Source organism: Echinops telfairi, unplaced genomic scaffold (assembly GCF_000313985.2).
Source record: "Echinops telfairi isolate 266 unplaced genomic scaffold, ASM31398v2 ScPeMD7_8;HRSCAF=38, whole genome shotgun sequence".
Classification (NCBI taxonomy): Eukaryota; Metazoa; Chordata; class Mammalia; order Afrosoricida; family Tenrecidae; genus Echinops; species Echinops telfairi.
In genome coordinates this window covers 13,807,212-13,821,119 of record NW_022103905.1, presented here as the reverse complement: position 1 = coordinate 13,821,119, position 13,908 = coordinate 13,807,212, and the positions used below count along the sequence as shown (strand labels likewise).

Genomic DNA, 13,908 nt, shown 5'->3' with positions numbered 1-13,908 from the left:
AGACTTGGAGTCTCAGAAACCCAGAGGGTGGTTCTACCCTGCCCTGTGGCGTCACTCTGAATCAGAAAGGACTCAATGGCAGGGAGTTTGGGTTTGGAAGAATAATCCTCGTCTAGCTTTTTGATCATTAACAAATTCTTTTGTGTGCTTGGATCAAAGAAAAAGAGAGAAGTCTGCCATCTTTTTCGTTTGACATTTAAAAACGTTGTTTACTGTTTGTGTTAAACTGAAGTCTGTAATACCAAGATATTTGCATTTTCTCCATTTATTTCCCCAGGGAGGAACTGACCTGATAATTAATAGCTATGGCCCTATAATTAAAAACAACTCTAAGAAAAAATGGCGTTTTTTCCAAGAGTCTAAGAAGGCAAAAGCTGAGCAGGTAACGGATCTAAATGAGGGAAAAAAGCTATGGCAAGTCCTGATATGTGCAATGATCCTCAAAAAGGGAAACTGGCATAAACAAATGCTTTGTTTCCGTGTCTGGGTTCTTCCTGAATATACTTTTATTAATGTGGGACATGGCTCTCTGGAAAGTCGTGAGTGACCACTTCAATGACAGTTAGACACAGTAATCAGAGCTCTGCTTTTCGAATAGAATTGGGGAGGGAGGGCAGCAGAGAAAGGATTGCGCAGGACCACGCGGTCAGAAACACTGAAGCAGTGGTTTGGACACTTCCCTTGTCCCGGATAATCCTGACAAGCTCCCACTCCAAACACCCGGCACGAGGATGGCCTTTTCTCCCATCTCCTCCCAACAGTTGCTCTCAGACTATGTAGCATATCCGAGACTAGTTTGACAAATGTCACTGATGGCATGTTCTGTGTTTGTGTGTAGCCTCAAAGAAGATTTCCTCAGACCGTCTGCTTGTACCAGCCAGGCACTACTGTACTGATCCGTGATGGAGACTCCCCCAGCCCCCCAGGCCAGATGGCCACTTTCCCAAGGCCCTTCGGGGTGCCAGCTGATACTGAGCATTCAGCCAACAGTGAAGGCAGCCACGAGACCGGGGATTCCGGAAGGTTTTCCCACGAGTCCAATGACGAGATACACCTGTCCTCAGTCATCAGCACTACACCCCCCACCTCTGATTCCTTCTCTGGCAGTGATTCAGGTGGGCACCCTACAGTGAGGAAGCACGAAGACCCTGCCGTGGCTTCCGTCGCTGGGCAGACTTCCCCGTCCGTTCTGCGGCCCCCGCCTGCCGTGCTGCCTTTTGATACAAATGACTTCCCCATCTAGACAGCCGTGTCTGGGTACCCGCACCTGTACATCTGTTCAAAGGACAATGAACAGGGAGCCAAAGCCTTTTCTCAACATCTTGCTGTCTGACTGGGTATCGCAGCTTTCTATGAATGTCTTTTGGTGATTTTTTTTTTAAAGCTCACGTTTTGAATGTTTCGTGGTCAGCAATGTGAATGGACAGTCGGGACCGTGACTGGGTTCTAAAATGTATCACTGGAGCAAAGGGAAGACTTGCTGAGGCCCCTTTGCTGACGATCTACCTCAGTTTGCCAGATGGCAAACCCCGAAGACAACTTTGTTACCTCATTTGTTATTCGAGTGCGTTCTCAGCTCCTCCGTAGCCAATGATACTTCGTACTAGCGTTTTGTTTTCATTGCTGTGTGTGTACTATGTAACGTGCTTGATCCAAGGAGTCATACAGGTAGAAGAGTAAGAATGGTTATCTGACTACATCTGCATAGTTCAGAGAATGTAACACCCCTGACTGAGGCGAGAAAGAGTGGGACTAATATTGCTAACAGGCCTCCCTGTTTCGGGCATGAGAGCCTAAGTGCTGTATCTGCCGCATCCCAGACACCCCCCTGCCGAGAGCCGTGCCTTTTCTGCCCTCTCCCCCCGTTGGCCAAAGGCTGCACTGTCTAGTTTGCAAAGCACCCTCAACTTTTTCAGTGTGTTGCAAAGCCCCAGGCAGAAATGGATTTTTAAAAGATAACGGTTAGCTTGGTATTTTTTGTTATGGTTGTTGTTTTTAATCCTAGCTTGGCTTAAAGGGGCGAAGAAATTTCATAAAAATTTAAGACTAACTGTAAATGCAGTAGTGGACATTAAAACGGGCTTGAGGTTATCACAGTAACAGTGCCTTCCAGTATATATTATGACATTTTTTTGCCTTATGCCTTTTGAATATTCATGAAGTTGTTTAGGACAAGAGGACCCAACAACGTTGCCTTAAGAGTTTCCTGGAATTTATCCGTAACTATTTAAGTGGACATTATCTTACCAAAGTGTGTTGTGTTTTGTTTTGTTCCCTGCTTACACGCTGTAGGTGCAGGCTTTGTGTAGGGATAAGTATTCAGAGCCCTACCTGCTCTGTTTTCTTGAGTTCTCAGGGAGTCTGGGTCTCGTCACGTGTGCTCCTTTCAGACCAACACTGTGAACGCGGAGCGCTGGCTCCAGGAGTGAGCCAGTCCTCTTGCTGGTTTGGAATCAGCAGACTGTCCTCAGCAACATAATCCACCGGTAGGTCTTCTCTCGGTCTTGAGATGGTGCCTCCTAGGTACTGGGCCACGGGAGAGGGTAAAGAATTACAGACAGGATGGGGAAAGTGTGCCCCATATTCTTTCACACACACCCCCACACACACCCCGCCAAAGTATCTAGAAATTACTATTAAGCCTCATTTTTAACAGAGATCCTATTGGGTTTTCTCTGTAGGCTTTTCTTTTACAGAGGGAGTTGTTGAATGGTACCCCGAGGAAAAGACTGCTACAGGATATGAATCCGACTTCTCGGCCTCTGTTAGCGCTCTCCCAATGACTGATAATAGAACTTTTGGGGGGTTTCTTTTAATTTTTTTTCTAATCTGTAGTTTTGTGCCAAATGGGATGTGTTCAGAAGTATATGGACATTTGAGTGCCAGAAACCACATCTGAACTAAACTCCGAGTCCTCCCCTGTAAGTTACCCACGTAGGGGTCTCCCAGCAGAACGGACAAGCAGAGCTTTAGGTGAAGAGTCTGAGGCAAGGAAAAATGGTGCTCCTGCCTGTATAGCTCCGGTTTGATACTACCTCCTTTTAAAGTTATTCTAGTGTTATTTTTTTTCCTGTACTCAGGGAACATTTTGTTACTTTTGAGCTGCCTCATGGAAGCATGGGCAAACTGACAGGGTATGGCTTTTTTGTTTGTTTGTTTGTTTGTCTGTTTGTAAGTAAGTAGAAGTATGTGGGGCCAACTTTTATCAGTAGCTAAAATTAAAGAGTACATTGAGATCATTTTAGTTTTGAAATTTATATTGACAGGCAAACGCATTAAAAGTTTTAACGTGAAACATTATCCTTCGTGGTTATGGACAGATGAGTCTAGGCCTGTGTGAATTTGCATATTTTTAAAAGCCCCAAAAGATTATCTGATGTTCTTGAGACAAAGTATTTTCCTTGTTTGGTTTTTAATGCATAGGCCCGTAGTTACTGTAGATATTTTAGACTATAACTGTTTGCTAATTATTCACTGATACATTTTTCATCTTTTCATTTTGTTCTTTAGACAGATCTTTTCATAATCTGTTACCAAAGAATTTTTACAGTAGAATGGGAAATTTTGAATATAATTTTCCTCAACGTTGACTTAACTAGAGACATCTATATGTATAAGCTATACAAGTCGTTACTAACCCAAAGCAATAGGGTTTATCTTGATTGTCATAGTTAATCAATAGGCTAGTAATTATAACTACCTTATTGTTACGAGAGCATTTAAAACACAATTATAATGCTTTCTTTACCAGCAGATTGTTCCAAAGAATTTCAAATGTATTTTTTTTTCTTCAGCAAGTAAATCTTCAACTATCCAGTATTAAAGTATTTTTAAACTGTTGAAACTATTTGTTGGAGAGGGAAAAACAAAGAATCTTTTCACCAAAGATATATATTTTGGTTGTATTAAATAAGATATTTAGATATTTAATGTACCACAAAAGACTTCTTCCTACTTGGTAAATCACACTTTTTTTGAAGTCTTAGGTATAACATGTGAAGGTGTCCATCTCTCGTGATGGTGGTACTTCATGATATTTCCCTCCTTAGGGGCTGAGATGCAAATGGTACCTACGCCCTCTTCCAAAGACTTGTTTGCTGTTAGTACTGATACATGCATTTCTCTTTTATACCAAATATTACAAGATACTGCTTATCAGTATTTTCATACCAAAGACCACTAAAAGATAGACGTTAGCCTATAAGTAATTAAAAGATGAGATTTGAAATAAATTTATTTAGTGGCTGATAGCAGATCTAGTTTTAGTAGCAAAAGCTATCAAAAGCTAAGTTTACGTAATGAAAAGCAATACAATTATATTGGTATTTATCAGTGTCTTTATTCCAGTACTTTTTATCAGCAAATTTAAAAAGAAAAAAGAAACCAAAGATATTTAAGGTTACCTTCACGTGTAGGCAAATTTAGATGTACGTTAGAACTGTTTCTTGTCTTTCATGTTCACCAAATATGCCTCTCCAGGACCCTGTCTGTATACAAATTGCATACTACACAGGGACTTTCCATGACAGCTGCTGAGTCTGCCACGGGGTGTTTTTGCCAAACGCAGAGGGGGACGCCCCAGCACCTTTGTGTGTGAGATGCTGTCAGTAGAAACAGCAGTGGACTTTTCCCTTGTCGAGCAGTGTGGCGGCAACCCCTGAACTGACCAGTCCGGTCTTCTTCCTGCTTAAAACTGACCCGGCAAACACCGAAGACTTGAGGCCCTCCAGGAGGAAGCAGTGATCAACAGCAGGCAAACAATTGATATCACTGTGTAATTGGATCCTAACAGCTGTGCTCTTTAAAGTTGCCTGTCAATTGGTATTTCTTCGTGTTAGTAAAACCCGAAGGAAGCAAGAGCCTTTCATGGAATGCTATGGTTTTGAGTAGTCTGAAAGTAAAAACCCAACTTTAGCCACCAGGTTACTTTTAAAAGCAGCACTGGCATCTCCAGGAAATCAGATCCACAATGACATGCTATCTATTCATTTGCCTTTGCTACAAATAAGAACATCCCCAACGATGGCGCTATGGAGACCGATTTGTATGGGTTTGCCTTAGCTTGTTAAGGATTCCTGTCAGAATCTTGTTCATTGAGGGCAACTCAGGAGTCAAGACCATGTGCAGACACCCTTAGAAGCAATTCAGAATGTATCACCACAAACGGAATTAAAGAGATGATTTCTTGTAAATGTATGCATCCCCTCGTATGATTCTGCTGTAGCAGTGGATGTTGTGATGTACTCATATGCATTTATATTTCGTCGATTACAAATGTTGAATATCGAATGTAAAAGGAAAAAAGGAACTAAGCTCCTGATCTTTCTGAAACGAAACATATGTTTTGTAGACTTTGTTTCTGGCAGTTTGCCTCATGGGTCTCGGGTAAAAATTGCTTCTGCTTTAATGAGAGTTAAAATCATTTGGGGAGGCTGCGAGCACAGAGGGCTCTGGAGAGCACTGTACACAACTGGTTGTCTGACTGTAATCATAACCATAGAATTCCACGTGACGTGGGTGTGCGCTCAGGATGTAAACTCAGCGGCTAATGCAACGTGTGTGTGTGCAGGCTTTCATCATCTTGGGCAGCTTCCCTTTTTCAGCCGTTGCTAGTGTTTATGGTTAAAGTCTTGCCCTTTCATTAGGTAGATTCTAGTTTCTTTTCTTATTGTTGCTGTAACAAAGCACCACAAATTTAATGACTTAACACAACACAGGTTGCTTGCTTTTTTAGTCTAACAGTTCTGTAGCCTCCGAGTCTGACACAGGCCTGGCGGGATGACATCCAGGGCCACAGGGCTGTGTTCCTCCTGGAGGCTCTGGGAGAGAACTCATGTCCTGGCTGCTTCCAGCTTCTGGAGGCAGCTTACCCTTCTTCAAGGCCAGCAAGCGTAGCATCTCACTGGTCCTGCTTCCGTCATCTCATCCCTCTCTCTGATTCCATGAGTAGAATTTTAAGAACTCCCCCGATGACATTGGACCTGCCTGGATAACCCAGAATAATCTCCCGCCCCAGGATCTTTAGTCCTGTCTGCAGCATGCCAACAGGCGAGGTAACATCGTCACAGGCTCCATGGACACCTTTGGGTGGCTCCTGACAGATACATTGTTTTTATGGACGTCTCATCCCCATCAACTCTCCATAGATCCCAGGATCTTGAGGGCTGGTGCCTAAGGTGGACACCTTTAACATTTCAAAGCCATGAAAACTTGGCTTGTTGCTAATAGAATGAACAAGTTAGATGTTTTCTATAAATCTGCAAAAACAATTGACTAGGCAATTACGCTTGAAATGTTTTGAATGTGTACTTTATAAAGAGTGCAAAGAATCTCCATTGTATGGCTTAGAAAACAAAGTTTTCTAAGTATTTACCTCTAGTTCTTTGGGATTTCATCAAAAGAAAAAACACGTTTACCTGTGTACTATAATCAACCCTCCCCCTCTTCTTTTCTGACATAATTATGTGGTGGGGAAGGGATTGTGAGACGACTCCAAAATACAGGGACTCAGGATAGGTGGCCAGGATCATGCTCAAGTTCTGTCTTGGTTTTCTTTTAAAACCACATCTGCCACTTCCAGCTTGTGTGCTTTTTAGACACGCCTAATGTCTTCTGCTTCAGCAGGCATGAAGGGTTGAGGTTTGGGTAAACCTGAGGCTTCCATCCTCCGCTGTAGGAGCTCCACGTGCCTCATCAGCACGTGCTTCCTTAGCATGAGCATCGCCTAAGGTCATTATTTTTTCCTGTCGTTCATTTCTTTGATTTCCATTGTCCCATTTTCCTAGAAAGCTTTAGATTCCAGAGGTCTAGTTTTTCCCCCCTAGTTTCCTGGATCATTTCAAGTCACGCCTTTTGTCTAAATTTTGAAAGTTTCCAACTCTACCCTAATTTTCGGCATTTCTTCAAATGAACTATGGGGCGGAGACCTGGATGATATTTGGGCTAAGAGAGCCTATCATTTTCTAGTCTCTAAGAGGGGATGACAGTATACCATTAGTGAGCCAAGCATATGCACTATCTCTGCACACTGCTGCCTTCTGCAGAGCGGGGATTGTCCATTTTAGAGACGAGGCCACTGAAGTTTGTGGTGTCCATCTTGCCAAAGGTGGTATAACCAAGATCAAACACAAGTTGATTCAACTCCAAAGCTTATAGGATTTCCACTTTGGTGCACTGCCGCGGCTGAAATATAATATTTAAGTACCCAGGCTCATGATTCGTTCCATGAAATGTGACTGTTTTTATGTATCCATGAAGACCAGATTGTGTCACCACCACCTGTCCACAGAGTGTCATTGTCAGCCAACAGAGGGAACTGTCTTAAAAGACAGTTGCTTCCCAAGAGGACTTTAGAAGTGCTGGGCTACAGCTCATCCCTATTTCCCCCTTAAGAACGCTTTGTTCTGCCAGCTTGCATTGTGTGAAAACTGATGCTTCTGCCTAGAGCCCATCAGAAACAAGCTACACATGCTCTACAGAGCCCTCATCCGGGCTTTTTCTTATTACAGTAGCTCTTCAGAATTGGGCTTTATCTTTTGTAGCTTTTCTATGTAGTCCCTGTATCTAAATAGGAAGTTATTAAATGGAAAAGTCTAGCTGTGTAATCAGCAGTCCTTCCTTTCCTAATCTAAAGAGTCATTGGCTTTCATTTGAATACAAGCTAATTAATGATTTACACTAATTGAAGAAGGAGCCCAGTTGAGGGAGAATCATTCTAAAATATGTATAAAGTTAAGCACTGGAAAGCCATTTTGAGAATTATTTGGTAGGTGAGGAAAGGTTTTAGCCACCTCACACAGGGTGGTTGTACAAGACTAAGCAACACTACTACATTTAAAATTTAAAAGAAGAATTCAGTTATAAAGAAATATAAGCCAAAAAGAAAAAAAGAAATATAAGCCAAACGGCTGTGTATGAGGCTACGAGATATAATTCCTTTATAGATCAGAATTTCCCATTATACTTTGTTTATGCTAAATTTTTTTTAAGTTTGCATTTCCTATATGTGCAGAAAAGCAACTAATGGGAAAAAATAGTTGGTAGAATATACAGCCTGGGATTTAAACATTCACCCACAGTGGGGGTGCAGCCATAAGAGGACAATAGAGGAATTTATTGCATTTTTGAGAGTACTGATCTTTTTATATGTGTGTTTATATAGATATATATTCTGGCTTTTAAAGATTGAGGGAGAGAGTCAAAGTTCTCCAGAGAAGTAGATGGGTAAAGAGCAAAGTATATTTCGAGTCTTCTTTTCAATACTACTTTTTCAAAATTACGGATCACTAACATTTCTGTGAATTGTTTGCCATGAATTTTGTATAGGAGAACATCTGCTGGAACTTAATTCAAGTCTACCTGGAAAGGTTGATTGGGAAGAATAGGCTGTCATCTTCTTTTTAGAGAGAAAGGAAATATTTTCTCTAAGCTCTTCTTGAACCATCAAATATTACCCTTAAACTAATCCATATGATTCTGAACACATTTGTAGATTTACTCAATTTATATCTTATAAGAGATTCATTGTCTCTAGACATAGCCCAGACTTACCAATCTTTAAAATATTTATGCTACAGAAGTTTATTTTTCTACAGAACTATCTTTAAAAAGATATATATTGAAATTATTTACCTTAAAATCGTGCTTCCTGTCACCACATTCGGGTAATCCATTGTGTTTTCCAACGAAAATGGTCACTGCTGGCTAGCAACTTGAGCCTGTTGTAGAAACTTGCAAAGCCTGAATGCACACACATTGCCTTAGCCTATCGTTAGAGTAGAGAACATATATTATGATCGTGTGTCTGTTCGTTGATTTGTTGGACATGATATGTGTATGTGTGTAATTTTTTTTTCTGTTTACTTTCCAAGATGTGAATTAAATGCAAGTGTGGGAGCCAGTTAGATTATTTCATATTATAGGTGTTCTGGATCCTATCACTTGGTATATCATTTTCTTGTAAGGGCAGCCTTGGCCAACTTGCTAATGGACTACAGAGCTGAGCTATATTAATTTTATACTTGACTCAGGGGATCAGCTCTGTGAACTCCATTGCATAAAGAAAGCAAATGCTTGCCTTGATTTTGAATGTACCTTTTTAATGTCTTTTTAAAACATATTTTGCTTAATAATGTGGGTTTGTTTTCTTTTGATAGTATCATAGTAAGTATCACCTAGTATTTTTCCCTCTCCCCAGGGTAGTTTCTGTACTGCCCTACCGGTCATGCCAAAAATGAATAAAAGTTTAAATGCCAAAATGTTTATGAAACTGCTGTCTAAATACTGATGGATTGCACAGTATAAATAAAGGTTTTCCTTAGTTAAAAAGAACTTCCTTTTGCTCTTTTTTCTTTTAGGGGATGGAAACAAAAAAATGTTCAATTTATAGAATGATAACCTTTCATATCCTGGGATGAGATGATTATAGAGTTTACTTGAAGAGTAGGAATAGAGCCTATTTGAGGCAACCAAGAATTGTTTTTATCTGGTATTTATTGAATAGAAACAAGGAAATAACAACTTCCCCATTCCAGTAGATGGTTGTTCACCTTGAGAACTAAATAATCGGTAGCCTAAAATAAAAGTATATGAGCTTGTCCAGAACATCAGTGACAAAGAGAATAACTTAAAAGCAGCGTAGATTATAGTAGTGAGAAAAGTTCCAGGGGTAATAAAAGAAGGCAAGAAGACAAAAAAGCAAAATATGTCATTAATATTTTTACATTGAATACATTTTAAAATTAGTTCTTTTAGACTACTATTGTTAAACAAAAATATAAGAATGAAGATATCTCAATGGGAAATAACATCAATATAGAGATCTATAACCAGATAAACTATCATTTAAATGTTAAGATTAGAGATATTTTTAGACAAAGGGGAGAATTAGCCATATAGCCACCCTTGCTAAATGAACAATAAAAGATGTACTCTAGGGAGAAAGAAATGCAATCCTCCAGGAAGGTACGAGAAGAAAGAAACTGATGAGTGGGAAAATGCGAATCAAAACCCCAATACCACTTCACAAACATGGGGCTGGCTACAATCAAAGAATGCGATAATAACTTGTATTGAGGATAGGGAGAAATTGGCGCCCTTGGGCATTGCTGGCAGAAGGGTGCAAGTGCTGTGGGAAACTGGTAGTTCTTCAAAAAGTCCAAGTTACCAATGGACTTAGCAATCCCACTCAGGTAACATGTTCACAGAAGACTTGTACATGTGGGTTCATTGCCAAATTGTAATGGGCGAACAAGTGGAAACAGCCCCCCTGTCCATCCACTGAAGAATGAGTGACTGGGATGTGATGCGGACTCAGCTGCATAAAAGAAATGACTTATCAATAAATGCTGACACCTGGATGAGTCTGCTGAGAGAAAGAAGCCCGTCACAAAGGGCATTGTGTTGCATGGTTGCCCTCTACATGAAACGGTCGGGATATATGCAATCCCAATCAATAAAATAAAATAATATAAAAAAGAAATGTCCAGTCCCCAATAAAATTACCAAAAAGAAAGAAAGAAATGTCCAGGATACGCAAACTCATAGAGACAGAAAGTTGATGAGTGGTTTCCAAAGACTGAAGAGTGGTGGGGTGGTGATGGAACAGCAGGCACCTGCTTCCATGTACAGGGTTGCTTTGGGGAGTGTGAAAATGTTGAGCACAAGGGGACGGACAACTGAAAAATGGGTGAAGGGAGACATCGGTCAGTATAAGACATGAAAAAATAATTTATAAATTATCAAGGGTTAATGAAGGAGGTAGGGGAGGGAGGGAAAAAAATGAGGAGCCAATACCAAGGACTCAAATAGAAATGTTTTCAAAATGATGACGGCAACAAATGTGCTTGACACGATGGATGGATGGATTGTGATACGAGCTGTACGAGCCCCCAATAAAATGATTTTTTTAAAAAGAAAATGTGCATAGTTGCACAACTCTGAACATACTAAAGACTACGGTATGATAAGCTTTAAAGGTGAGTTTTATGGTATATATACCTCCATTGTAAAAATGTACAAAAAGTATTCAGAGGGAGTTACTGTAATGTTTTGTCTTGCTTGTCTTCTTCTTAGCCTCCTATTACACATAACATATCAGAAAGGCTTACAATGGGCACATTTCCTGTCTTTGACAAGAGAGTTCATAAAATGCCAGTTGTTTCATATTTACAGTTTGTTCTTTTAGCACCAGAGCTTGTCATGCTTCCTAGGTAGTCCTGTCGTGCTGTGTTTCATTCACAAATGTGCACACAACTTGCTCGTTCCCACATGTTCTTCAAAAATTTCTCAGGCACCCACAGCGTTGCAGTCTGCCCATGTTGGCAGTATTTATATCTTGGAAAAAAATCTGCCTCTTTTCCCATTGCTGCACACACACAAAAAAAATCAAGCTAAACAAAGCGAAAATGCCACTTCACTGTGCCATATTGCTTTCACCAGCTGTCACATACGAATTATGTGCCTTACTAAGTCTTTAGACCCAAAGATCAAAGACAGGCGCCTCTCTGGAGATACAGCACCTAACATGCGACGTTGCAGCCATGAGTGTTTTTAACCATACTGCCTCAGAAAAATTACCATGGACCTTTTTGTGATGGTGATTGGTTATCAGTAGTAGAATTTATTCAAGTTCATAGGACAAACAGTGGTCAAGGTTGAGAGTTAAGAGAAGCATGTCCCTTTCTTGTAAAGTTCCTTAATGTGTTAAAACAATTACAAATATCCATTAATCATTGGTTTTAAGTTATTTTTCAATATTCCTCCACTGGAAATATTTAGAAATTAAGTCTTCTTCTGAAATAGTATATATTTTGGCAATACCTTCTGAAATATATTCATGTAAAATTCACATGAACCTGATACTTGTCTAAAATTGAAAGCTTAGGAGGTGGTCTGGAATATGATTAGTAGTTAGTATATCTTAAATAAAGTTATAGGATATTAAGACTTCAGCACTGAATTATTGGCCAGTATCATCCATTCATTAAAAAATTCACAATAAATACATTAAAATACACATTTATTTATTGAGCACATTCTTTGTTCCAGACAATAATGAGCAAATATCAACACACTCCTTGCGCTCATGAATTGTAGCACCTAGAGGTTAAGATGGGATTTCATTCGTTTCTCACAAAATTTAAGGGGTAATTTCAAACAGACATGGTATAGAGTAGGAACATGAAACCAACCTAAACCACAAGGAGACTTCCCTGAGGAAGTAATACTTGAGTTAGGAATAAAAGAGAGACATTGAGTTGACTAGACTCAGATTAGGGAGAACACAATTCCAAGAAAAATAAGTCATAGAAATGCAGAATGGATTAGTAGCTGCTAAGCATTAGGTGAAGGGAAGGGTTAGATGTGGTAGTAAAGGAGTACAAACTCTTGTCCTAAGGGAGTGATGTGGTGATGGTTACGTAAGGGTTCACATGTGGTAAAATCCCATAAAGCAATACACACACAAATGGGACCATGCGTTATTGGCAAAATCTTACTAAACTGGATTGTATCGATGTCAATTCCTTGTTTTTGATTTTATATGATAGTTGTTTAAGATGTTATCCCTGGGGGAGGCTGGGCTTAGGCTGCCCAGGTTTCTGTACATTTCTTTGCAACATCCTGTGAGTTTATAATTATTTCAAAATAAGATTGTTAATACACAGGGTGCTCTGGTTGCAGAACAGAAAATAGATTGGATGGAGGTCACATGTGGAAAACAGACGGATGATTATTAAATTAGTCCGGAAAAGAACTAAGTGATCAGGGGTGCACTTGGGTGGCAGTGTGGCTAGAGATGGAAGACAGAGGGACTTACAAGGCAAATGTATGGAATCTGGTGATGGATGGCATAAAAGAGAGTGAACTATTTGGAAGTAAAACTTGGCCCTTGTTTCATAGTACAGAACATAAACATTTACAAAAGGACAACAAGAATGTGTCATGACGACTCACACTCATTCACTGACTCACTCTCACTCATTCACTGACTCACTCCCTCATTCTCACTGACTCACTCTCACTCACTCACTCACTCACTCTCACACACTGACTCACTCTCACTCACTCACTGACTCACTCACACTCACTCACTCACTCACTCTCACTCTCTCTCTTACTCTCTCACTCTCACTCACTGACTCACTCACTCTCACTAACTCACTGTCACTCACTCACTGACTCACTCTCACTCACTGACTCACTCACTCTCACTCTCACTGACTCACTATCACTCACTGACTCACTCTCACTCTCTTACTCTCACTCTCACTCACTCACTGACTCACTCACTCTCACTCACCCACTGACACACTCACTCACTCACTCTCACTCTCACTCTCTCACTGACTCACTCACTCACTCTCACTCCCTCTCACTCCCTCTCACTCCCTCACTCTCACTGACTCACTCTCACTCACTCTCATTCACTCACTCACTCTCACTCTCACTCACTCTCACTCTCACTCACTGACTCACTCTCACTCACTCACTGACTCACTCTCACTCACTCTCACTCTCACTCACTCACTCACTCTCACTCTCACTCACTGACTCACTCTCACTCACTCTCACTCACTCACTGACTCACTCACTCTCACCAAAAAAAAAAGAAAAAAAAAAAAAGAATGTGTCATGACAAAGTCTTCCTGAACCAAAGGGTCTGATAGTGTGTCACTTAGGGAACTATTCCAGGAGCCTTAGTGGCACAATGGCTAAAGATTTCAGCTACCACCCAAAGTGTTGGCCATTCAAATCCACCAGCCACTCTGTAGGAGAAAAATGTGACAGTTTGCTTCTAGAAAGATGTACAGCGGGAACCGATTATAAGGAACTATATGTGACCTCCTCCCTGGGGGACAGACAACAGAAAAGTGGGTGAAGGGAGACGTCAGACAGGGCAAGATATGA

General features: G+C 40.6%; 1 protein-coding gene across 1 annotated transcript in view; it reads left to right on the top strand.

The window, feature by feature from the left end:
• Window positions 1–1,243, top strand: part of PRTG (protogenin) — a 168,494-nt gene extending 167,251 nt beyond the window's left edge. Inside the window, exons 20-21 of the mRNA XM_004709441.2 lie at window positions 278–382; window positions 839–1,243. Of these exons, the coding sequence (XP_004709498.2) occupies window positions 278–382; window positions 839–1,243 (510 nt within the window). The remainder of the gene's footprint in view (window positions 1–277; window positions 383–838) is intronic.
• Window positions 1,244–13,908: the final 12,665 nt, after the last annotated feature.